The sequence below is a fragment of the Nerophis lumbriciformis genome, linkage group LG16 (assembly GCF_033978685.3).
Source record: "Nerophis lumbriciformis linkage group LG16, RoL_Nlum_v2.1, whole genome shotgun sequence".
NCBI classification, from domain to species: domain Eukaryota; kingdom Metazoa; phylum Chordata; class Actinopteri; order Syngnathiformes; family Syngnathidae; genus Nerophis; species Nerophis lumbriciformis.
In genome coordinates this window covers 41,095,646-41,122,098 of record NC_084563.2, presented here as the reverse complement: position 1 = coordinate 41,122,098, position 26,453 = coordinate 41,095,646, and the positions used below count along the sequence as shown (strand labels likewise).

At 43.3% G+C, this 26,453-nt stretch overlaps 1 protein-coding gene across 6 annotated transcripts in view; it reads right to left on the bottom strand.

The window, feature by feature from the left end:
- The window catches only part of sorcs1 (sortilin-related VPS10 domain containing receptor 1), a 664,251-nt gene that overhangs the window by 129,122 nt on the left and 508,676 nt on the right, over positions 1-26,453 (bottom strand). For all 6 annotated transcript variants that reach the window (XR_009816964.2, XR_009816965.2, XM_061977167.2 and 3 more), the window contains exons 13-14: positions 8,022-8,113; positions 7,578-7,685 (exon numbers count right to left, since the gene is read on the bottom strand). Coding sequence is in view for 4 of the 6 variants with exons in the window: in XM_061977167.2 (XP_061833151.2) it covers positions 7,578-7,685; positions 8,022-8,113 (200 nt within the window). In the remaining 2 variants the exon portion in view is untranslated. The remainder of the gene's footprint in view (positions 1-7,577; positions 7,686-8,021; positions 8,114-26,453) is intronic.

Genomic DNA, 26,453 nt, shown 5'->3' with positions numbered 1-26,453 from the left:
CAAAAGTCGTCATCTGTTGTGTGAAAACAAACTAGGAAGCAAGACAGAATGACAGGGAAGGCAGGCTTAAATAATAATGTCAGTGATGACAAACAGGTGCGCGTCGGGAACACACGCGGCAGGTGAAAATAATAAGCAGCCATGGCAACAAACTCAGGTGTACAAAACAGGCACTCAAGGAGTCCAAAACTAACAAAAAACATAAGTACCTCGAAAACGTAAACAAAAATATGATCCGGGCAGCGGATCATAACATAAAGCCCACACTTAAACTTTCCACGTGCAAGATTGAATCTATTTAAAAAATTATTTCATAAGAAGCCAAAAAGTGCAAAAACAATAATGTTGGTGTTGGAGGAGTTGTGAATGACTGCAGGGACACAACATTAGATACACCTGCAGACTGCAGGTGTACCTAATTCACAACTCCTCCAACACGAACATTATTGTTTTTGCACTTTTTGGCTTCTTATTAAATAACTTTTGTAACCTATTGTCATGTCTGTATTATCATGTTTTGTTTTAAGTCATGTTTTGTTTAGTTTCTGTCTTTTCACTCCCTTGTCTGGTCACCATAGCAACCATTAGTTTTCACCTGTCACGTCACGCACCTGTTTCACGTTTTGAGTCACTCACCTGCTTTCACTAATCATGTCCATAGTATTTAAGTTAATTCATTTTCTGTTGTTCGGCCTGACGACCTCACAACACATTTATGCTCTGTTCATGCCTCTAACTCTTTTTTCATGCCGGTTCCATGCCAAGTAAGTTTTTGTTTATCAAGCCACAGTTAATGTTTTTGTTTAATTGTTCATAGTTTATTCTCCGCCACTGTGCGCGCTTTCATTTATTCCTTTTTTTTGATAAATATAAATAAATCATGTGCCTCCATTCCCGTCTCGCCCGTGCCAACTTTCCGTTGCATCCTGGAAAAGCACACTCTCAAGATCAAGTTCTGACAGTAGGTCGTCAGCAGACCCGCTTTTCCGCACCTAAGTTGGCCGAGTTGGACATTGTGGACGAGGCTTCTTGGGCGGTCCTGTGCGCGATGGAGGATGAAACTCTGCGCTACTCCTCCGTGGAGTACAGAAACTTCATTTGGTCCCAGGACGACACAGCGTCACCTCAGCCGCGGAAGCGCCGCTCCAGACGAAGGACGTCAGGTAGGACGTCCACGAGCCAGCAGGACACGCCGCTCCCACAAGCCCCTCCCTCTCCGGGCGGAAGCAAGCAGCAGCCAGCCCGGCTTCGCCCGGATGACGTCAAAAACCATGATTTTTTTTTTCTGAATTCTTTTTCTTTTGATTCCCCGCTCCCCAGGACTCAAGCCACACCCAAGACACAAAACAATTTTTTTCACCCACTCAATCCCAGGCCCAAGAAAGACAATTTGGACAATTTAATGGGGAAGTTTCTGCCCTCCTCCGCCCACCCCTACAGAGAGTTCCAGACCGCAGGGAGCGCGTCTGGTATCCGCCCCTTGAGGGGGGGGCTGGGGTCGGGAGCTGTGTTGGTGGGGTGGCTCGGCATCACCATGCCAAGCCACAGCCTCCCTCACGGCCGCCACCACCAGTCTACCGACCTGTCAAGCCACAGCCTCCAGCACGACCGCCCTCACCAGTCTTCCGACCTGCCAAGCCGCAACCCCCAGCTAGGCCACCTCCACCTGCACCAAGGCTAGCACCTGTCGCCACACCAAGGCTAGCACCAGCTCCACCACGCCAAGTTCCTCGCCAAGCTCCGGTACCAGCTCCACGACGCCAAGCTCCGGTACCAGCTCCACGACGCCAAGCTCCGGTACCAGCTCCACGACGCCAAGCTCCGGTACCAGCTCGACGACGCCAAGCTCCGGTACCAGCTTGATGCCAAGACCAAGACCAAGACCCGCCATGCCAAGACCAAGACCAAGACCCGCCATGCCAAGACCAAGACCAAGACCCGCCATGCCAAGACCTAGACCAAGACCAAGACCCGCCATGCCAAGACCAAGACCCGCCATGCCAAGACCAAGACCCGCCATGCCAAGACCAAGACCAAGACCCGCCATGCCAAGACCAAGACCAAGACCCGCCATGCCAAGACCAAGACCAAGACCCGCCATGCCAAGACCTAGACCAAAACCAAGACCCGCCATGCCAAGACCAAGACCCGCCATGCCAAGACCAAGACCCGCCACGTCAAGACCAAGACCCACACCAAGACCAAGACCCGCCATGCCAAGACCAAGACCCGCCATGCCAAGACCAAGACCCACGCCAAGACCAAGACCCACGTCGAGCTTCGCCGCCTGACGCGCCACGCCGAGCTTCGCCGCCTGACTCGCCACGCCGAGCCACGTCTGCCACAATGACGATGCGCCTCCCTCCTCGTCGACCACGGATATGGCCGCTACCTGGTCGCCCGCCACGCCAAGTGCGTCCACCTCCTAGTCGGCCACGAATGTGGCCATTCCCTGGGCGCCCGCCTCGCCTGCTGCAGCGGCGTTCCACTCGCCGTCGCCACCTAACTCTGCCCCGGTGGATACGGGGACACGTGGTCTGGCGACCCACCGCCATGTCCCCCACCCGCCCTCCCATGACTTTTGTTAAGTTTTTTTTTTTCTTGGACATCTGGTATCTGTCCTTAAGGGAGGGGCTCTGTCATGTCTGTATTATCATGTTTTGTTTTAAGTCATGTTTTGTTTAGTTTCTGTCTTTTCACTCCCTTGTCTGGTCACCATAGCAACCATTAGTTTCCACCTGTCACGTCACGCACCTGTTTCACGTTTTGAGTCACGCACCTGCTTTCACTAATCATGTCCATAGTATTTAAGTTAATTCATTTTCTGTTGTTCGGCCTGACGACCTCACAACACATTTATGCTCTGTTCATGCCTCTAACTCTTTTTTCATGCCGGTTCCATGCCAAGTAAGTTTTTGTTTATCAAGCCACAGTTGATGTTTTTGTTTAATTGTTCATAGTTTATTCTCCGCCACTGTGCGCGCTTTCATTTATTCCTTTTTTTTGATAAATATAAATAAATCATGTACCTCCATTCCCGTCTCGCCCGTGCCAACTTTCCGTTGCATCCTGGAAAAGCACACTCTCAAGATCAAGTTCTGACACCTATTTTCATGGGCTTTCCTCTTTGTGATGTTAAGTTCCTGTTATGCGCTGTTATACAGTATATGCCTTGAGCTCTTATTTTGAAAGCGCTAAGAGCGGAAGTGATGTCACGTTGCGGAGGTTTTTGAAAGAAGGTAAATAAAGTGGTCCTCGTGTAAACTGGAGACTCCGTGTTTGTTATTTTGTAGTTTCATACAGTATAGGCGACATTTATAAACCCTCGGTTACACTTTTTTAAATAGATTCAATCTTGCACGTGGAAAGTTTAAGTGAGGGCTTTAGTTGCGGCGCATGGACTTAATTTCTAAGTAAAGGTACGACCATAATAAAGTTTTTTTTTATTAAATGTGCTTTTTTGTGTGCTACAGTTTGTATGTGTAAAGTTAAAGTTAAGTTAAAGTACCAATGATTGTCACACACACACTAGGTGTAATGAAATTTGTCCTCTGCATTTGACCCATCCCCTTGATCACCCCCTGGGAGGTGAGGGGAGCAGTGGGCAGCAGCGGCGCCGCGCCTGGGAATCATTTTTGGTGATTTAACCCCCAATTCCAAGCCTTGATGCTGAGTGCCAAGCAGGGAAGAATGCTGGTATGAGCTTTTAAACATAACCCGTTAACTGCTGCCAATCAAATGGTGAATAAGATACTCTTTAGGGTTCATATGTTTGTAAATCTGACTGTGATGAAGTCAGTGCCTCACCAGCCATCAACCTCACCGCACGTCACTGATGTGACCACTCCTTTTAGAGGCGACTTCAGTGATGTTGACTGTGGAACCCCTGAATAAATAGAGGGACGCGGGAGCTGTACCTTAGAGCGTAGGGCGAGACTGTGACTAAGTGTGCAGCTCCATGCGTTCTCCCCATGAGCTAAATTGAACTCTGTCTCTGCATGGTTCCTTGCTTCTTGTCTGATTAATAGATGTCATCAGTGTTTGAACCTGACAGTAATTGTTATATATTGTATACATTATATACAAATATAATATCATATATCAGTACATATCATATACTGTATATATAATATGTAAATATTACATATATGTGATGATTTATATTGCTATTACAGGACATTTTTGTCTACTTTATACCTGCATTTTCCTTTCCATCCTTACACTTTCTATCCTTTTTAACTGAGCTACTGTGTGGAATAATTTCCCTTGTGGATCTTTAAAATGTGTCTAAGTCTAAGTCTAAGGAGGCTGCAGAGCAAGCTGTTAATCAATAGTCAATATAGCTCTGTGGACACAACATTGTAGTGCCATTCATTATTATGGGCCTGCTGCAATGCAAGCAGCCCATAGTATTATTGCTCATACTTAAAACTTCATTATTATAATAGTTCCGCACATTTCTCTTACGTCTAATACGAGACGAACCGGCCAACCCACCCCCACATATGTTATACCATCGGAAAAGGTCTCGTTTGCGCATATGGTGGGACTTTAAGCTGGGAACTTTTCGTGTTACCATGGCGACGCTATTCCGAAAACTACATCGCTACGGGCCAATTGAATGGGTACGCAACCTTAATAATGGCGGATATTACATATTGAGATTACCTCCTCTTGTAGCTCAGTCATTCTTTCTCGTAGCTCGGTGCTTAACGTCTCATTTTGTTAACACACTTGTCTACTTCAACCCTGGCTAAAACGATAGCATGCTAAACGATAGCATGCTAAACGATAGCATGCTAGCAAGCTAACTTAAGCATGCTAACTTTTACATCTAATTTTACTTTTATTGTTCTATTTCCGCAGCCATACACCTTCGAGTCATATAACTCGGTATATGAAAAATGTTAACTGGGGACGGCGTGGCGCTGGTTGGGAGAGTGGCTGTACCAGCAACCTGAGGGTTCCTGGTTCGATCTCCAGCTTCTGCCTACCTAGTCACGTTCGTTGTGTCCTTGAGCAAGACACTACACCCTTGCTCCTGATGGGTCGTGGTTAGGGCCTTGCATGGCACACATGCTAAATGCTAGCAATTTTATCTAAGCATGCTAACATTTTAGGCTATCTCTGTAAGTCATTTTGTACAGTTGCACCTAAAACCCACAGATTCAGACACTCGGCACCGTCTTCAAAGCAAGGCGGCTTCCGGCGACCCCCGGCCAGAAGTCCAGGGCACAAATAGCAGGCCCATCACAATTTCCGCGAGAATTTTCTAGTACAACCCTTGCTATTGTTACCTTCCTTCCTGGGCATGTCTTCAGCGTTCTGTGCATCCCACTGCATTTCCGAGTTGCGGGGCGTGTATATTGTAGCGTCCCGGAAGAGTTAGTGTTGCAAGGGCTTCTAGGTATTTGTTCTGTTGTGTTTATGTTGTGTTACGGTGCGGATGTTCTTCCGAAATGTGTTTGTCATTCTTGTTTGGTGTGGGTTCACAGTGTGGCGCATATTTGTAACAGTGTTAAAGTTGTTTATACGGCCACCCTCAGTGGGACCTGTATGGCTGTTGACCAAGTATGACTTGCATTCACTTGTGTGTGTGAAAAGCCGTAGATATTATGTGATTGGACCGGCACGCAAAGGCAGTGCCTTTAAGGTTTATTGGCGCTCTGTACTTCTCCTTACGTCCGTGTACACAGTTGCATTTTAAAAAGTCATACAGTTTACTTTTTGAAACCGATACCGATAATTTCCGATATTACATTTTAAAGCATTTATCGGCCGATAATATCGGCAGTCCGATCTGTTTTTACCTGCTAAGTACCTTACGGTGCTTTTTTTTATTTTTATTATTTGTATTAGTGTTGTCCCGATACCAATATTATAGTACCGGTACCAAAATTATTTCGATACTTTTCGGTACTTTTCCAAATAAAGGGTACCACAAAAAATTGCATTATTGTCCTGATTTTAACCAAAAATCTTAAGATACTTCAAACATATGTTTCCTATTGCATGTTTGTCCTTAAATAAAATAGTGAACATACAAGACAACTTGTCTTTTAGTAGTAAGTAAGCAAACAAAGACTCCTAATTTAGTCTGCTGACATATGCGGGAACATACTGTGTCATTTATCATGCTATTATTTTGTAAAAATTATTAAGTACAAATGGTAGAAAATGAATTATTAATCTACTTGTTCATTTACTGTTAATATCTGCTTATTTTCTCTTAACATGTTCTATCTATACTTCTGTTAAAATGTAATAATCACTTATTCTTCTGTTGTTTGATACTTTACATTAGTTTTGGATGATACCACAAATTTGGGTATCAATCCGATACCAAGTCGTTACAGGATCATACATTGGTCATATACAAAGTCCTCATGTGTCCAGGGACATATTTCCTGAGTTTATGAACATAATATGAATGGGGGTAGCGGGGGGTGTACATTGTAGCGTCCCGGAAGAGTTAGTGCTGCAAGGGCTTCTGGGTGTTTGTTCTGTTGTGTTTATGTTGTGTTACGGTGCGGACGTTCTCCCGAAATGTGTTTGTCATTCTTGTTTGGTGTGGGTTCACAGTGTGGCGCATATTTGTAACAGTGTTAAAGTTGTTTGTACGGCCACCCTTAGTGGGACCTGTATGACTTTTGACCAAGTATGCGTTGCACTCACTTGTGTGTGTGAAAAGCCATAGATATTATGTGATTGGGCCGGCACGCAAAGGCAGAGCCTTTAAGGTTTTTTGGCGCTCTGTACTTCTCACTACGAAAAGTCATACATTTTACTTTTTGAAACAGATACCGATAATTTCAGATCCATCCATCCATCCATCCATCCATTTTCTACCGCTTATTCCCTTTGGGGTCGCGGGGGGCGCTGGAGCCTATCTCAGCTACAATCGGGCGGAAGGCGGGGTACACCCTGGACAAGTCGCCACCTCATCGCAGGGCCAACACAGATAGACAGACAACATTCACACTCACATCCACACACTAGGGCCAATTTAGTGTTGCCAATCAACTTATCCCCAGGTGCATGTCTTTGGAAGTGGGAGGAAGCCGGAGTACCCGGAGGGAACCCACGCAGTCACGGGGAGGACATGCAAACTCCACACAGAAAGATCCCGAGCCCGGGATTGAACCCAAGACTACTCAGGACCTTCGTATTGTGAGGCAGATGCACTAACCCCTCTGCCACCGTGAAGCCAGATATTACATTTTAAAGCATTTATCGGCCGATAATATCGGGGACATCTCTAATACTAATACCGGTATACCGTACAGCCCTACTTTGGCTTCTTAGTCAGTCGAACCACTCTTTGTGAGCCACACCGAACTATAAGAGACTTTGTCGACCGTATCATCCAGCATTTCATTGCATCTGGGAGTCACGCTTCACGCTTGTAGAGCAAACCGTAACAATCAAGGGGCAGTTTGTAGTTCCAGACACCTCGATAGAAGAACAGTGATGAATAATGAATCCCGATCTAAACACACACACCCACTATATCTGTAGATTCTCGTGTAGATTAAGCAGGGTAGGATGGATTTCAATGATAACGAATCTTCACTCACGTCATGATGAGTGTCTCTTCCCCGGGTTCTCCCAGCACACCATCCACAAAGAGAGGTGTACTGATGAAGCTGTACTTGCTCCACTGCCGTCCTTCGTCGAAGCTCAACCTGGAAAGATAAACATCCATTACACTGGGACCCCACACTAATCCCCCCCTGGCTGTGTGCACAAGCTAATGACCCTGAGAGTCGTCCAGACTGTATTTCATATTCCGCATAGGGCTCAGGTGCGCCGGTGGAGATTGATCACCGGTAGCGAAGACTCTCCATAAATTTAAAAACAGGCAGGTGCAATCAAAAATACAATAGTCAATGCATGTTGTTCAGAAGCTAATGAGTGGTTTTCTGTCCGCTATAATAATAAACAACAAACTCATTTGTTTTTGTTTCACGACCTTAATACTCGGAGCTTTATCTCCGGGAATGACTCATGCTATAACTCACCACAGGTGTCTAATGGGAAGCGGAGTATGTCTTATTGCAACTAACGCTCCTCCTTGGTCCAGATACAGCACGGCGTATTCCTCATTGAAGATCTTCAAGACCAAAACAAAAAAGACAGATAAAGTTAAGAGTGCTCACTCTTGACTGAAGGCATACTTGCCAACCCTCATGGATTTTCCGGGAGACTCCCGAAATTCAGCGCCTCTCCCAAAAACCTTCCGGGACAAATTTTCTCCCGAAAATCTCCCGAAATTCAGGCGGACTGAGGTCCATGAGGACCTGAGTCCGCTAACCCACAATATAAACAGCATACCTGCCCAATCACGTTATAACTGTAGAATGATGGAGGGCGAGTTCTTGGTTTCTTATGTGGGTTTATTGTTAGGCAGTTTCATTAATGTCCTCCCAACGCGGCAACAACACACAACAACAGCAGTCACGTTTTTGTATACCGTAAAGCAGTTTGTCTGCCGTAAACAGCAATGTTGTGACACTCTTAAACAGGACAATACTGCCATGTAGTGCATTTGATGAAAGCACTTTTGTGCGTGCCACACATCAATGCATCATCAGAGAGGGTGTTCAGCATGGTTCGAAAAATAGTGACAGAGAATAGAACAAGGATGGACAATTCAACCCTTAACTCAACAATGAGTAGATGAGTGTTATGTGTGTGTATATGTGTAAATAAATGAACACTGAAATTCAAGTATTTATTTTATACATATATATATATATATATATATATATATATATATATATATATATACGTATATATATATATATATATATATAAATATATATATATATATAGCTAGAATTCACTGAACGTCAAGTATTTCTTATATATATATATATATATATATATATATATATATATATATATATATATATATATGAAATACTTGACTTGGTGAATTCTAGCTGTAAATATACTCCTCCCCTTTTAGCCACGCCCCCGTCCCACCCCGACCACGCCCACCCCCACCCCCCACCCCCCACCTCCTGAAATCGGAGGTCTCAAGGTTGGAAAGTATGCTGAAGGTGTTTGTTTGATTATACCGAGGGGTCAGAAACCCCGCGGCTCTAGAGCCACATGTGTAAAAAGAGATGTGTAAAAAACGGAAAAAGATAAATATATTTTCTGTAGAGAACAAACATGACACAAACCTTCCTAATTGTTAGAAATCCCACTATATGTTATACATGCTTCACTGATGAGAGTATTTGGCAAGCACCGTTTTTGTCCTACTAATTTTAGCGATCCGTGAACTCATCGTAGTTTGTTTAAATGTACAACTTTCACAGACAAACGTTTTATGCCACTCCTTCTCAGTCTCGTTTTGTCCATCAAACGTTTTATGCTGTGCGTGAATGCACAAAAGTGAGCTCTTTTGATTTTATTGATTTGCTGGTGTGCTTATCAGGCATATTTGGTCAATCCATGGCTGATGCTAGATGCTAACATGCTATTTAGGCTAGCTGTATGCACATATTGCATCATTATGCCTCGTTTGTAGGTATATTTAATTTCCTTTACTTACCGTGTTTTTCGGATTATAAGTCGCAGTTTTTTTCATAGTTTGGCCGGGGGTGTGACTTACCGTATTTTTCGGACTATAAGTCGCAGTTTTTTTCATAGTGCGACTTATATATGTTTTTTTCCTTCTTTATTATGCATTTTCGGCAGGTGCGACTTATACTCCGGTGCGACTTATACTCCGAAAAATACGGTATACTCTGGAGCAAGGGTCACCAACGCGGTGCCCGCGGGCACCAGGTAGCCCGTAAGGACCAGATGAGTAGCCCGCTCGCCTGTTCTAAAAATAGCTCAAATAGCAGCACTTACCAATGAGCTGCCTCTATTTTTTTAATTTTATTTATTTACTAACAAGCTGGTCTCGCTTTGCTCGACATTTTTAATTCTAAGAGAGACAAAACTCAAATAGAATTTGAAAATCCAAGAAAATATTTTAAAGACTTGGTCTTCACTAACTGACAAAGAAACAGATAACAGATTTGGTGTCCAGTTCAAAGTGTGACATGGTTTATTTAAAAATTCGAGAGTTGACTTTTGTATTTTACATGAGTTATTATTTGTACAAACGTGGTGCAAAGTAATTCATGATTTGTTAAAAAAATGTTAGTGGCTCGCTAGTTAAAATGGGATATTGTGACTTCACAAGACTGTCTTAGAAGTGATCATTTGAAAATGTTCAATTTGAAAAATGTGCACTTAGAGAAAATATAAAAAAGTGTTGCATATTGATATTTATCTGTTTCTATATATATTTATTGTGAGAAATCATTAAGATGATCAGTGTTTCCACAAAAATAAATATCATTAGTTATTAATAATAACATAGAGTTAAAGGTAAATTGAGCAAATTGGCTATTTCTGGCAATTTATTTAAGTGTGTATCAAACTGGTAGCCCCTGCGATGAGGTGGCGACTTGTCCAGAGTGTACCCCGCCTTCCGCCCGATTGTAGCTGAGATAGGCTCCAGCGCCCCCCGCGACCCCAAAGGGAATAAGCTTGGATGGATGGAAACTGGTAGCCCTTCGTATTAATCAGTACCCAAGAAGTAGCTCTTGGTTTCAAAAAGGTTGGTGACCCCTGCTCTCGAGCGACTTATGTGTGAAATTATTAACACATTACCGTAAAAGGAAGCGGCGCATTGTCTAACTTTGGAGTTGGCCGAGTTGTTAAGAAGCGACACCGAGGTAGAAGATATCTGTCAGGTTTGTCACTGACAGTTTAGTTATGTTTTGAGTTTTTCCTCTGTCTGTCTTTATTTCCTGTAGGCGCTCGTATTTTGTCTTTATTTCCTGCTTGTATCCCTGAGTGCTTTTTCCCCTCAGCTGTGGCTGATTGGCACCTGGCCACACCTGGTATCAATCAGCCAGCTACTATTTAGTCCTGCTTTGCCCTCCAGTCAGGGCTGGAGTATTGTCATTGTCATTGTCACTACTACCTGTCATAATACTTGTCGTTGTAGCTCTGTCTACTTTTGTTCACTCTGCTCATGTCATAGTTCCTTCGTGTCACAGTAAGTGTTTTTCTTTCTTGTCGACAGTTAGCCTTTGTGCTATTTTAGTTCATAGCCAAGTTTGTTCTCCGCCTTGTGCGCGCCTTTTGTTTGTACCCTTTTGTTGTTTTTTTTGCTATAGTGTTAAATTTAATCATGTTTTCCTGGACAAAGCCTGCCATCTCTGCATCTTGGGGTTCGTCACCAACATACTCTGACAATATCATCCGATTTAGCGATTAGGAGTGACAGATTGTTTGGTAAACGTATAGCATGTTCTATATGTTATAGTTATTTGAATGACTCTTACCATAATATGTTACGTTAACATACCAGGCACGTTTTTAGTTCGTTATTTATGTGTCATATAAAGTACACTTATTCAGCCTGTTGTTCACTATTCTTTTTTTATTTAAAATTGCCTTTCAAATGTCTATTCTTGGTGTTGGATTTTATAAAATAAATTTCCCCCAAAAATGCGACTTATACTCTAGTGAGACTTATATAAAAAATACGACAAATAGGGTATGTCCTCTGTGTATTTAATTTATTTTTGCACGTCTCATGACACATTATCTGTATGTAATATTGGCTGCATTTCTCATAGTTGTTTGTGTGCCGTGTTGTTCCAGACCACAGCAAATGTTACCCAGCTTGCAAAGATTGTAATAAATCCATTTGACGAAGACAGCCTGCCGTTTCTTTTAACATGGACACACACATCTATACCTTTGGCCATTCCTAGCCAGTAATTTCCAAGAGTTATCTCATGAGAAGCCTCCGTTTTACTAATGATTTCCAATGTTGCAAAAATGTGTAGAATAATAATTAAAATACAACATTTCTGTAAACGAAGATTTGCCTTTGAGAGTAGGCTAATATAGCTAATATAGACACTTACATAATGTGTAGTCTTAATTATCCATCCATCCATCCATCTTCTTCCGCTTATCCGAGGTCGGGTCGCGGAGGAAGCAGCCTAAGCAGGGAAGCCCAGACTTCCCTCTCCCCAGCCACTTCGTCCAGCTCTTCCCGGGGGATCCCGAGGCGTTCCCATGCCAGCCGGGAGACATAGTCTTCCCAACGTGTCCTGGGTCTTCCCCGTGGCCTCCTACCGGTCGGAAGTGCCCTAAACACCTCCCGAGGGAGGCGATCGGGTGGCATCCTGACCAGATGCCCAAACCACCTCATCTGGCTCCTCTCGATGTGGAGGAGCAGCGGCTTTACTTTGAGCTCCCCCCAGATGACAGAGCTTCTCACCCTATCTCTAAGGGAGAGCCCTGCCACCCGGCGGAGGAAACTCATTTCGGCCGCTTGTACCCGTGATCTTGTCCTTTCGGTCATAACCCAAAGCTCATGACCATAGGTGAGGATGGGAACGTAGATCGACCGGTAAATTGAGAGCTTTGCCTTCCGGCTCAGTTCCTTCTTCACCACAACGGATCAATACAGCGTCCGCATTACTGAAGACGCCGCACCGATCCGCCTGTCGATCTCACGATCCACTCTTCCCTCACTCGTGAACAAGACTCCGAGGTACTTGAACTCCTCCACCGGATATGGCACTCCACCCTTTTCCGGGCGAGAACCATGGACTCGGACTTGGAGGTGCTGATTCTCATCCCAGTCGCTTAACACTCGGCTGCGAACCAATCCAGCGAGAGCTGAAGATCCTGGCCAGATGAAGGCATCAGGACCACATCAAATCCTGCAGCCTTGACTGAAATTCTGTTCATAAAAGTTATGAACAGAATCGGTGACAAAGGGCAGCCTTGGCGGAGTCCAACCCTCACTGGAAACGTGTCCGACTTACTGCCGGCAATGCGGACCAAGCTCTGACACTGATCATACAGGGAGCGGACCGCCAAAATCAGACAGTCCGATACCCCATACTCTCTGAGCACTCCCCACAGGACTTCCCGAGGGACACGGTCGAATGCCTTCTCCAAGTCCACAAAGCACATGTAGACTGGTTGGGCAAACTCCCATGCACCCTCAAGGACCCTGCCGAGAGTATAGAGCTGGTCCACAGTTCCACGACCAGGACGAAAACCACACTGTTCCTCCTGAATCCGAGGTTCGACTATAAGGCTTTTAATTGTTTGCAGGTCCAGACAGATTTTTATTTTGTATTTTTGGTCCAATATGACTCTTACAACATTTTGGGTTGCCAAACCCCTGGATTATACAAACACTTTGGGTTATTTTTAAAAGAACAGTGGTACGTACCTCGACTTACAAAAAGGGTTTTGAGATATGAGCTGTCTCTCGGCTCATTACTATGCTTAAAATTTGAGTTACGAGCCTCCCTCCTGCTAGTTGGCGTAGCAAATGTCTCAGTAATTCCTGATGGATCTGCCCAAAACATCTGGTCTTACTCGCGAGGATCAGCTTATAGCTGGAGATCGACATAACTTTGATTTTCCAAGCATAGGAACAGTCTGTACCATGCCAACAAAGGACGTTGAAAGATTACCTTAACCTTGGACATCTATCCATGAAAATATGGAGAAGCTGTTAATGGTGTGTTTAACCAAGAAGAAGCCTGAAGGAGACACCACAGAAGTCTGCTCTCTACATACGCCTAAATGCTGTACATTACAAAACTTAATACAACTATTGTAGTTATTTGTAATACATTATTTTGTAGTATTTTGGATAAAATATTTATCCAAACATTTTTTTGTAACTTAAATGGGTGACTGATTGAAAATACAAGTGTTTTTGTTATGGTTTGGTTGCGGCTTACTGCGCGGTTCGTTCTCCCGGGATGCAAACGGACGACTCAGGACAGGACTTGCAGGTAGGAACATGATTTAATCTTGAAACAAGACTCCAAGAGGTACAAAACAGAAAACAACCCGACGGGACAAGGTGTCGATCGCACTTGAAGCTAAGTATTTAGCATGGGCTAGGAGGCAAGCAAAACTTAGCACTGGAATCATGAACTAGAAAACGTACTAGCTGTGGCATGAACAAACAAATCTTACGTGACAGTAGCGTGAAGCAAACAAAGAAGCCAGACCGACTGACTGGCAAAGGCAGGCTTAAATAATGTCTCTTGATTAGCAACAGGTGAGCATCCCGAACACAAGAGGCAGGTGAAAACAATACGTAGCCATGGTAACAACTCAGAGGTGCACAAACAGAAACTAAAAGGAGTCCAAAACTAACAGAAAACACAAAACATGATCCGGACCACGGATCATGACAGTTTTGAGTTAAGAGGTCTGTCACAGAACCGATTAAACTTGTAAGTTGAGGTACTACTGTACCCAAACAATATCCACAGTAACTACATTATCACAGTTAAGCTCTTTTACTTACATTTACATGCATATAATATTTCTGTATTAATAAGAATATAGTAAATATTTTGAGACGAAAGACTTTTGAGACACATTTTTCCAAACCAATGTCATTTTCTGGTTTTTAAATTCCTGATTCGGACCCTTGGCATATGCCTGTACCAACCTGGATATAAGGTCATATAAACATGCAAAACAGAAAATGCGTCCATGGCAATAACCGTATTTTTGGAACTACAAGGCACATTAAAATCCTTTCCTTTTCTCAAAAATCGACCTTAAAACCCGGTGCGCCTAATGTACGGATTAATTCTGGTTGTGCCAACTCACCTCGAAGCAATTTGGTAAATGGTGTAATCATAAGTTTGCAAGGTAAATGGCAGTCATACATAAGAGATAAGTGTGGACTGCAAGATGACACTGGCAAGCAAGCCCGAAACTTTGATGTTCCGGCTCAAGCACCCGCCGCCACTCAGTCTTCAGCGCACCTCTGGACATGCCCACAGGCGTTCCTCTCTTGCAGCGACCGCGCCCCTGCAGTCACTCTGCAATCAACGCACCTGACACTGATGTTCCAGTGCCAGAACATAGCTACTTGTATTTGTGCAGTAAGCCCACACGTCTCTAGCTCTCCTTCCATGTGCCTACTTGCTCTCTGTGTTTCCCCTCCTCTGTGCTCATTGTGTTTTGTCCCGTTTTGTCATCCCGCAGCTTCTCTCTGTTCCCTGGATTCAAGCTGTGTGTCTCGTCTCCCTGGATTCCCCCTGGACTTCTTGCTGCCATCCCGGATCTCAATCTCTCGCCTGCCCACGGACTTCCGAGCCTGCCTTGCAGTGTCTGGACTTCCGCATCCTTCGCAACACGCACCTTCAACACTTGCCGGTAACACGCTCCAGTTAATTACAGCACATAGTCGCACATTTTGGTTTGTTTCACACGTCATATTCTTGTACCAATAAACACGCCTAAGGCTAAGCGGCGCCCCTGTCTCAGTGCCGTCTCCTTCTCCACTGTACCATTACAGATGTTTAACTGAGAATTTAGGAATGTTTTGATAAGCTATAAAGTTGTACCATTACGCCTACCATAGTCATATGTGCTGTGTTTCAACATGCGGGTATTTCTATGGTGTATGTATAAGGACCCCAAAATGGCCCCTATTAGGAGATATATTATCTGGCAGTTTGTTTCGCAATATTATGCAAAACCAACTTTTCCTACCTATTGGTTCTTGCTGATGTGTATTTGGGATCTGCATAAGTTCCGAAAATGCGCACGAGTCCGCCTTTGTAGTCCGCGCTGATGCCATAGTCAATAATCTCCTTCTTTTTCTCTATACCCTTGTTGTGGGACATTCATCCTCCGCTGTTGCCATTTCTAATATAAAGCAGTGTACAGTTTTTAAAACGGACTGGGAGAAGACCTTGTCAAAGTGGAACCATCTAAGTAAGACCTACCACAAAACGGCATATCGTGAAGACACGGTCAGAAAGAGGCTTGAAGATGGTCTGTAAAACATCATCTTGTCACGGCCCGGGCGCACTGAGCATTCATGTGTGCGCTGAGCGCACTTCGCGTGTCAGTCCGGCGGCAGCAAACGGCTACAATCAATCACCAGCAATCAGCGCACCTGCGGCTGATCAGAGGACCTGCCTTCATAAGCCTGCACAACCTGATATCCCGCACCAGAACGTAGTCATCTGTTCCTGTACCGTAAGCGATCATCTAGCTATATGCATTCTCTCTCTCTGTTTCTCCCCCGTCATGTTGATTGTCTCGTGTCCTTCTTATCGTCCTCCCTGCAGCCTGCCCTCGTTCCCACGTCACGGGGTGTGTCTCGTCTTCCCGCCTTCCCTTTGCTTCCCCGGCTGCCTCTTGGATTTTGACCTTCCGCTTGGACACGGACCTTCGACGCCTCTCTATCGCCCCGACTTCCTGCCTGTCTCACGGATCTATGAGCCTGCTCTGCCCCTATTGGACTTCCGTCTCTCTCTCGCTCAACACTCACGGTAACCCTCAGCAGTTAATTCCCACACGTAGTCACACACCACACACTGTTGTATAAATTACACACTTCATGTTATTATTTAAGAAGGGGAACCGGAGGGTGTGTTCTAACAATTGTGGGATCACACTCCTCAGCCTTCCCGGTAAGGTCTATTCAGGTGTACTGAAGAGGAAGCTACGCCGGATAGTCGAACCTCGGATTCAGGAGGAACAGTGTGGTTTTCGTCCTGGTCGTGGACCAGCTCTATACTCTCGGCAGGGTCCTTGAGGGTGCATGGGAGTTTGCCCAACCAGTCTACATGTGCTTTGTGGACTTGGAGAAGGCATTCGACCGTGTCCCTCGGGAAGTCCTGTGGGGAGTGCTCAGAGAGTATGGGGTATCGGACTGTCTGATTGTGGCGGTCCGCTCCCTGTATGATCAGTGTCAGAGCTTGGTCCGCATTGCCGACAGTAAGTCGGACACGTTTCCAGTGAGGGTTGGACTCCGCCAAGGCTGCCCTTTGTCACCGATTCTGTTCATAACTTTTATGGACAGAATTTCTAGGCGCAGTCAAGGCGTTGAGGGGATCCGGTTTGGTGGCTGCAGGATTAGGTCTCTGCTTTTTGCAGATGATGTGGTCCTGATGGCTTCATCTGGCCAGGATCTTCAGCTATCGCTGGATCGGTTCGCAGCCGAGTGTGAAGCGACTGGGATGAGAATAAGCACCTCCAAGTCTGAGTCCATGGTTCTCGCCCGGAAAAGGGTGGAATACCATCTTTGGGTTGGGGAGGAGACCCTGCCCCAAGTGGAGGAGTTCAAGTACCTCGGAGTCTTGTTCACGAGTGAGGGAAGAGTGGATCGTGAGATCGACAGGCGGATCGGTGCGGCATCTTCAGTAATGCGGACGCTGTATCGATCCATTGTGGTGAAGAAGGAGCTGAGCCGGAAGGCAAAGCTCTCAATTTACCGGTCGATCTACGTTCCCATCCTCACCTATGGTCATGAGCTTTGGGTTATGACCGAAAGGACAAGATGAGTTTCCTCCGCCGGGTGGCGGGGCTCTCCCTTAGAGATAGGGTGAGAAGCTCTGTCATCCGGGGGGAGCTCAAAGTAAAGCCGCTGCTCCTCCACATCGAGAGGAGCCAGATGAGGTGGTTCGGGCATCTGGTCAGGATGTCACCCGATCGCCTCCCTCGGGAGGTGTTTAGGGCACGTCCGACCGGTAGGAGGCCACGGGGAAGACCCAGGACACGTTGGGAAGACTATGTCTCCCGGCTGGCCTGAGAACGCCTCGGGATCCCCCGGGAGGAGCTGGACGAAGTGGCTGGGGAGAGGGAAGTCTGGGCTTCCCTGCTTAGGCTGCTGCCCCCGCGACCCGACCTCGGATAAGCGGAAGAAGATGGATGGATGGATGTTATTATTTATATATATATATATATATATATGTATATATGAATAAATCTAGTGCTAATAAATCTAGTGCTCCCTCCTGTTTGTGCCGTCTTCTCCTTCTGTACACGTGACAAATCTATGCAACATTGTGTTACATGTTATGTAGACCAGGTGTCCCCAACTTCTTTCCACCAGAGACCGGTTTAATGCATTATTTGCACGGACCAGTTTTCCACGTGTGGCAGATAAAAACAGCAAAAAAAATGAGCATGAAAAATCAACTCACCATAACGCTGGCGTTGTAATATAAAGGAGTTGTAATATACATCTATTAACAAGCTTATTGGTGTGTTTAGTGGGACAGGCGGAATTTAAGTCGGAGAAAATGCGAACCAGACCGGTGGTTGGGGACCACTGCATTATAGGACATGGGCACTTTGCGGTTTTTAAAGACTTGCTCCAAAAACACAAGTTAAAGATCCTCTAGAACAGTGGTTCTCAAATGGGGGTACGCGTACCCCTGGGGGTACTTGAAGTTATGCCAAGGGGTACGTGAGATTTTTTTTAAATATTCTAAAAATAGCAAAAATTCAAAAATCCTTTATAAATATATTTATTGAATAATACTTCAACAAAATATGAATGTAAGTTCATAAACTCAGTGAAGCACAAGCTCAGGTTTCTCACTAAAATGTCTGTCAAAAAGAACTGTGAAAAGAAATGCAACAATGCAATATTCAGTATTGACAGCTAGATTTTTTGTGGACATGTTCCATAAATATTGATGTTAAAGATGTCTTTTTTTGTGAAGAAATGTTTAGAATTAAGTTCATGAATCCAGATGGGTCTCTATTACAGTCCCCAAAGAGGGCACTTTAAGTTGATGATTACTTCTATGTGTCATGACTTGGACTTTGGCGTGGTTTATTCTCCCGAGGTGCAAGTGCTTTGGACCAGATGTGGCGTGTAGGTGAATACATGATTTATTTAAACACTATAACTACATAAAAAAAGTACAAACGAAAAGCGCGCACAGTAGCGGAGAAACGACTTGGCTATGAAAACAAATACTTGCACAAAGGCAGAAACTATGAACAACAAAAAACACTAACTGTGGCTTAATAAACAAAAACTTACTTGGCATGGAACCGGCATGAAAAAAGAGCAGCAAGGGTCTTAAGGGTTTGTGGAGAGTGTGCAGAAGCATAAATGCGGGATGTCACCAGCAAGACAAACTGAAAACAATGAACTTAAATACTATAGACATGATTAACAAAAACAGGTGCGTGACTCAAACTGACGTGACAGGTGAAAACTAATGGGTTGCTATGGTGACAAACAAAAGTGCACAATGAGTCCAAACGTGGAACAAGTGAAACTAATGGGTAATCATGGAAACAAGACAAGGGAGTGAAAAGCCAGAAACTAAAGAGTCCAATAACTAAACTAAACAAAACATGACTAAAATAAAACATGATTACACAGACATGACACTATGTGTAGAAATATTTATTTATAATTGAATCACTTGTTTATTTTTCAACAAATTTTTTGTTTTTTGTATATCTTTTTTTCCAAATAGTTCAAGAAAGACCACTACATATGAGCAATATTTTGCACTGTTATACATTTTAATAAATCAGAAACTGATGACACAGTACTGTATTTTAATTCTTTATCTCTTTTTTTCCAACCAAAAATGCTTTGCTCTAATAAGGGGGTACTTGAATTAAAAAAAAATGTTCACAGGGGGTGCATCACTGAAAAAAGGTTGAGAACCACTGCTCTAGAAGACAGGAGCACATTGATGTTTTAGGGACCTACTCCAATAATAAAAAATTGTCTGTGGAAAGGGATTGTGATGAGCGCACTGCAGGAGTAAAGGTCAACGCCTCTGTCCATGGTGCTGAAAACAGAGCGCCATCAGACGGGGGCGGCTGGCAGATGATTAGATTGCACAGGTGGTACGTGTTAAACTAATCATCTGTTGTCTTTAACAGTAAGTGGTCGGGTGCAGGAGGAAGAGGAAGTTGGGGAGAGACTGGAAAGTCCAAAAAGAAAAGCATATTCATTGATGGTGGTGTTGAAAAACCTGTTGTAAACTCTATGCGCTTGGCTACTTTGACGTGCATCTGTGGAACCCCAAGACAGCGACTTCTACATTGTCAAAGATCCTCTATTAGAACGAAGCGCTGTGCTGTTTTTAAGGACCGACTCCAAAAGCACTATTCAAAAGATACTCTAAATGATGAGCGCACTTTGCTGTTTTTAAGGACTTACTACAATTACACAAGCCAGTCAAAGATCCTTTATAGGACATGAGCACTTTGCTTTTTTTAAATACATGCTCCAAAAAGGTTCTAGAAAACAGGAGCACATTGTTGTTTTTAAGGACCTACTTGAATACTTTTTTTTTTTTTTTAAGTCAGTCAAAGATCCTCTATAAGAAGAATATGGCCCCTTTTAAGGCAAACTGTGAGTTGTGGTAATATTCTGGTATTGTTCAGGCAAAACAAGTGTATTTACTTTGCTTTGGTTGACATAAATTATGAAAATAAATGTTGCAAAAATAGGTAGCCGTCGCCCATTTTAATGTTATGAACATACTTGCCAACCCTCCCGAATTTTCCGGGAGACTCCCGAAATTCAGCGCCTCTCCCGAAAACCTCCCGGGACAAATATTCTCCCGAAAATCTCCCGATTTTCAGCCGGAGCTGGAGGCCACGCCCCCTCCAGCTCCATGCGGACCTGAGTGAGGACAGCCTTTTTTCACGACGGGAGGACAACAAGGTGACAATAACTAAATCATCCAGACTAGAGACAAATTGTAATATTATGTTTATCTTACCTAAAAATAAATATATTTATTCATTTAAAAAAAACAAAAAAACATTTTTTTACTACATTTTGCTAAAAACATCAAAATTAATTGCATTTTTTTTGTATTTTTTCTGACTCCTTATTACATCCAACATATTTGAAATAATTAATTTTATATTATCATAATAATTCATTTAAAATTACCATATTTAATTATTAAAATAATTGCTTGTTTATCAACAACTTTAGCATTTTATTCATTACATTTTGAAGCTCTCAGAAGCCAAGTTATGTTATATTCCTTAAGATTTATTTATGCAAGTTTGAAGTATCAATTATCCAAACACAGTTTTGTTTGCATATTTTCAGGATGTAGATATATATATACAGGTAAAAGCCAGTAAATTAGAATATTTTGAAAAACTTGATTTATTTCAGTAATTGCATTCAAAAGGTGTAACTTGTACATTATATTTATTCATTGCACACAGACTGATGCATTCAAATGTTTATTTCATTTAATTTTGATGATTTGAAGTGGCAACAAATGAAAATCCAAAATTCCGTGTGTCACAAAATTAGAATATTACTTAAGGCTAATACAAAAAAGGGATTTTTAGAAATGTTGGCCAACTGAAAAGTATGAAAATGAAAAATATGAGCATGTACAATACTCAATACTTGGTTGGAGCTCCTTTTGCCTCAATTGCTGCGTTAATGCGGCGTGGCATGGAGTCGATGAGTTTCTGGCACTGCTCAGGTGTTATGAGAGCCCAGGTTGCTCTGATAGTGGCCTTCAACTCTTCTGCGTTTTTGGGTCTGGCATTCTGCATCTTCCTTTTCACAATACCCCACAGATTTTCTATGGGGCTAAGGTCAGGGGAGTTGGCGGGCCAATTTAGAACAGAAATACCATGGTCCGTAAACCAGGCACGGGTAGATTTTGCGCTGTGTGCAGGCGCCAAGTCCTGTTGGAACTTGAAATCTCCATCTCCATAGAGCAGGTCAGCAGCAGGAAGCATGAAGTGCTCTAAAACTTGCTGGTAGACGGCTGCGTTGACCCTGAATCTCAGGAAACAGAGTGGACCGACACCAGCAGATGACATGGCACCCCAAACCATCACTGATGGTGGAAACTTTACACTAGACTTCAGGCAACGTGGATCCTGTGCCTCTCCTGTCTTCCTCCAGACTCTGGGACCTCGATTTCCAAAGGAAATGCAAAATTTGCATGGTTGGGTGATGGTTTGGGGTGCCATGTCATCTGCTGGTGTCGGTCCACTCTGTTTCCTGAGATCCAGGGTCAACGCAGCCGTCTACCAGCAAGTTTTAGAGCACTTCATGCTTCCTGCTGCTGACCTGCTCTATGGAGATGGAGATTTCAAGTTCCAACAGGACTTGGCGCCTGCACACAGCGCAAAATCTACCCGTGCCTGGTTTACGGACCATGGTATTTCTGTTCTAAATTGGCCCGCCAACTCCCCTGACCTTAGCCCCATAGAAAATCTGTGGGGTATTGTGAAAAGGAAGATGCAGAATGCCAGACCCAAAAACGCAGAAGAGTTGAAGGCCACTATCAGAGCAACCTGGGCTCTCATAACACCTGAGCAGTGCCAGAAACTCATCGACTCCATGCCACGCCGCATTAACGCAGTAATTGAGGCAAAAGGAGCTCCAACCAAGTATTGAGTATTGTACATGCTCATATTTTTCATTTTCATACTTTTCAGTTGGCCAACATTTCTAAAAATCCCTTTTTTGTATTAGCCTTAAGTAATATTCTAATTTTGTGACACACGGAATTTTGGATTTTCATTTGTTGCCACTTCAAATCATCAAAATTAAATGAAATAAACATTTGAATGCATCAGTCTGTGTGCAATGAATAAATATAATGTACAAGTTACACCTTTTGAATGCAATTACTGAAATAAATCAAGTTTTTCAAAATATTCTAATTTACTGGCTTTTACCTGTATATATATATACATATGTATAATTCCATCCATTTTCTACCGCTTATTCCCTTTTGGGGTCGCGGGGGGCGCTGGAGCCTATCTCAGCTACAATCGGGCGGAAGGCGGGGTAAACCCTGGACAAGTCGTCACCTCATCGCAGGGTCAACACAGATAGACAGACAACATTCACACTCACATTCACACACTAGGGCCAATTTAGTGTTGCCAATCAACTTATCCCCAGGTGCATGTCTTTGGAGGTGGGAGGAAGCCGGAGTGCCCGGAGGGAACCCACGCAGTCACGGGGAGAACATGCAAACTCCACACAGAAAGATCCCGAGCCCGGGATTGAACCCAAGACTACTCAGGACCTTCGTATTGTGAGGCAGATGCACTAACCCCTCTTCCACCGTGCTGCCCTATACATATGTATGTATGTATATATATATATATATATATATATATATATATATATATATATATATATATATATATATATATATATATATATACTTGACTTGGTGAATTCTAGCTGTCAATATACTCCCCCCTCTTAACCACGCCCCCAACCACGCCCCAACCCACCCCGACCACGCCCCCCACCCTCCACCCCACCACCTCCCGAAATCGGAGCTCTCAAGGTTGGCAAGTATGGTTATGAAAGAAGTTGGAGACCCCTGTTGAAGAGTGTTTTATGTTTGAAATGAGGCTGTAAAATGCTTGTCACTTATAGACGCTGCATTCATGGGTCTCAGGAGGTTACCCTTGGCACGTTGTGTAATTCGTAAATAAAAACAGAATACAATGATTTGCAAATCCCTTTCAACCTATATTTATTTGAATAGACTGCAAAGACAATATATTTAATGTTCGAACTGAGAAACATTTTTTTGTTTTGCAAATAATCATTAACTTAGAATTTAATGGCAGAAACACATTGCAAAAAAGTTGGCACGGGGGCATTTTTATCACTGTGTTACATGACCTTTCCTTTTAAAGGGGAACATTATCACAATTTCAGAAGGGTTAAAACCATTAAAAATCAGTTCCCAGTGGCTTATTTTATTTTTCGAAGTTTTTTTCCAAATTTTACCCATCACGCAATATCCCTAAAAAAAGCTGCCTGATTTTAACCATCGTTATAAACACCCGTCCATTTTCCTGTGACGTCACATAGTGATGCCAATACAAACAAACATGGCGGCTAGAACAGCAAGCTATAGCGACATTAGCTCGGATTCAGACTCGGATTTCAGCGGCTTAAGCGAAATTGAAGAAGAAACTGAAGCTATTGAGCCATATCGGTTTGAACCGTATGCAAGCGAAACCGACGAAAACGACACGACAGCCAGCGACACGGGAGAAAGCGAGGACGAATTCGGCGATCGCCTTCTAACCAACGATTGGTATGTGTTTGTTTTTAAGTGTTGTAATGTTTTTAAGCTAAATTATTGGTAAACACAGTTTATGTATAATAATTTACGTAAAACCGCGAGTAATGAATAAAGTTTTCATCAATTAATATATTCTGTAGACATACCCTCACCCGCTCTCTTTTCCTGAAAGCTGATCCGTCCAGTTTTGGAGTTGATGTCAGCAGGCCAGGGAAGCTAGGGTCAATATTCTTCTCTTGATCAATGGAGCCAAGACATCCAGGGGGTTTAGCTCGCTCATCTGCGGGAACAAACTGCCGCCATTGCTTGCCGTGCTACCGAGGCCCTTTGTCCCTGAATTGCTCACACACTCCGGCAGATTCAATGGGGGTCTGGCGGCAGATTTCTTTGACTTTATCGTTGGAAATGCATCTGCTTTGAGTGTCGCAGGATATCCACACATTCTTGCCATCTCTGTCGTAGCATAGCTTTCGTCGGTAAAGTGTGCGGAACAAACGACTGACCATTTTCGTCGGCTTTCCCCACACCCTCGTATTTTGAACAAATTTCATCCAATTTCTTGCCACTTTCGCATCTTTGGGCCACTGGTGCAACTTGAATCCGTCCCTGTTCGTGTTGTTACACCCTCCGACAACACACCGACGAGGCATGATGTCTCTAAGGTACGGAAAACAGTCGAAAAAACGGAAAATAACAGAGCTGATTTGATTCGGTGTTTGTAATGTGTTTGAGAAAATGGCGGATTGCTTCCCAAGAGCGAATAATAGAAAGGCGTTTAATTTGCCAAAATTCACCCATTTAGAGTTCGGAAATCGGTTAAAAAAATATATGGTCTTTTTTCTGCAACATCAAGGTATATATTGACGCTTACATAGGTCTGGTGATAATGTTCCCCTTTAACAACACTCAGTAAACATTTGGGAACTGAGGAGACCTATTTTTGAAGCTTTTCAAGTTGAATTTTGTCCCGTTCTTGCTTGATGTACAGCTTAAGGTCCGTAATATCATCACTTGCGTGCAGTGATTTCTCCAGATTCTCGGAACCTTTTGATGATATTACGGACCTTATATGGTGAAATCCCTACATTTATTGCAATAGCTCGTTGAGAAATGTTGTTATTAAAACTGTTCGATAATTTGCACACACATTTAACTTTAACTTATTTGTGTCACGACTTGGACTATGGCGTGGTTTGTTTTCCCGAGGTGCAAAATATTTGGACCATACGTGGCGTGAAGGGGAGTACATGATTTATTTAAACACTATAACTACAAAAAAAAAGGATCAAACAAAAGGCGCGCACAGGGGCGGAAGTACAAAACTTGACTATAAACACAAAACTTGCACAAAGGCAGAAACTATGAACAATTAAACAAAACTTGCAAACTATGGCATGAATAAAGAAAACTTGGACGAGAAACCGGCATGAAAAAAGAGCAGCAAGGGTCTTAAGGGTGTGTGGAGAGTGTGCAGAAGCATAAATGTGGGATGTCGTCAGAACGACAAACTGAAAACAATGAACTTAAATACTATAGACATGATTAACGAAAACAGGTGCGTGACTCAAAACGTGAAACAGGTGCGTGACGTGACAGGTGAAAACTAATGGTTGCTATGGTGACAAAACAAAAGTGAACAAAAAGTCCAAAAACAAAACCGAACATGACCAAAACAAAAACATGATCACACAGACATGACAATTTGTTCACAAAGTGGTGACCCTCGCCCCATCCTTGTTTGTGAATGACTGAGCATTTCATAGAAGCTGCTTTTATACCCAATCATGGCACCCACCTGTTCCCAATTAGCCTGTTCACCTGTGGGAGGTTCCAAATAAGTGTTTGATGAGCATTCCTCAACTTTCTCAGTCTTTTTTGCCACTTGTGCCAGCTTTTTTGAAACATGTTGCAGGCATCAAATTCCAAATTAGCTAATATTTGCAAAATAGAAAAATATATATATATATATTTGCAAAAAATAACAACGTTTCTCAGTTTAAACGTTAAGTATCTTGTCTTTGCAGTCTATTCAATTGAATATAAGTTGAAAAAGATTTGCAAATCATTGTATTCTGTTTTTATTTACGATTTACACAACGTGCCAACTTCACTGGTTTTGGGTTTTGCAATCTACTGATGACTGCTGGCAAAGACGTCGGCTCGTTAGGGAGACTTCTTCTAGCAGACGCTGTCACATGAATTTGTTTCACCAATTCGACGTAAGCACGAGTGACCTTGGACTGGACCTGGCAGTCACATAACTGCATTCAAATTAAAATACGCACTAAAAAGTGACATGATGTCAGATGAGGCGATGTCAACAAGTACCTTATAAACTAGGACATTTATATCATGTGAGGTCATCTGTGACAGTGGAAATATTCACATTTCAGCCTGCAAGAATTCCACCTTTAACAGTGGCAATTGTCAAAAGTGTTCAAATACGTACTTTTGTGTTTACATTTCATTGATTAAATATGCACTAGAATGCGATATAATTTCTTGAGGATGATGATGATTGGACGATCTGTTTGAGGCTAAATA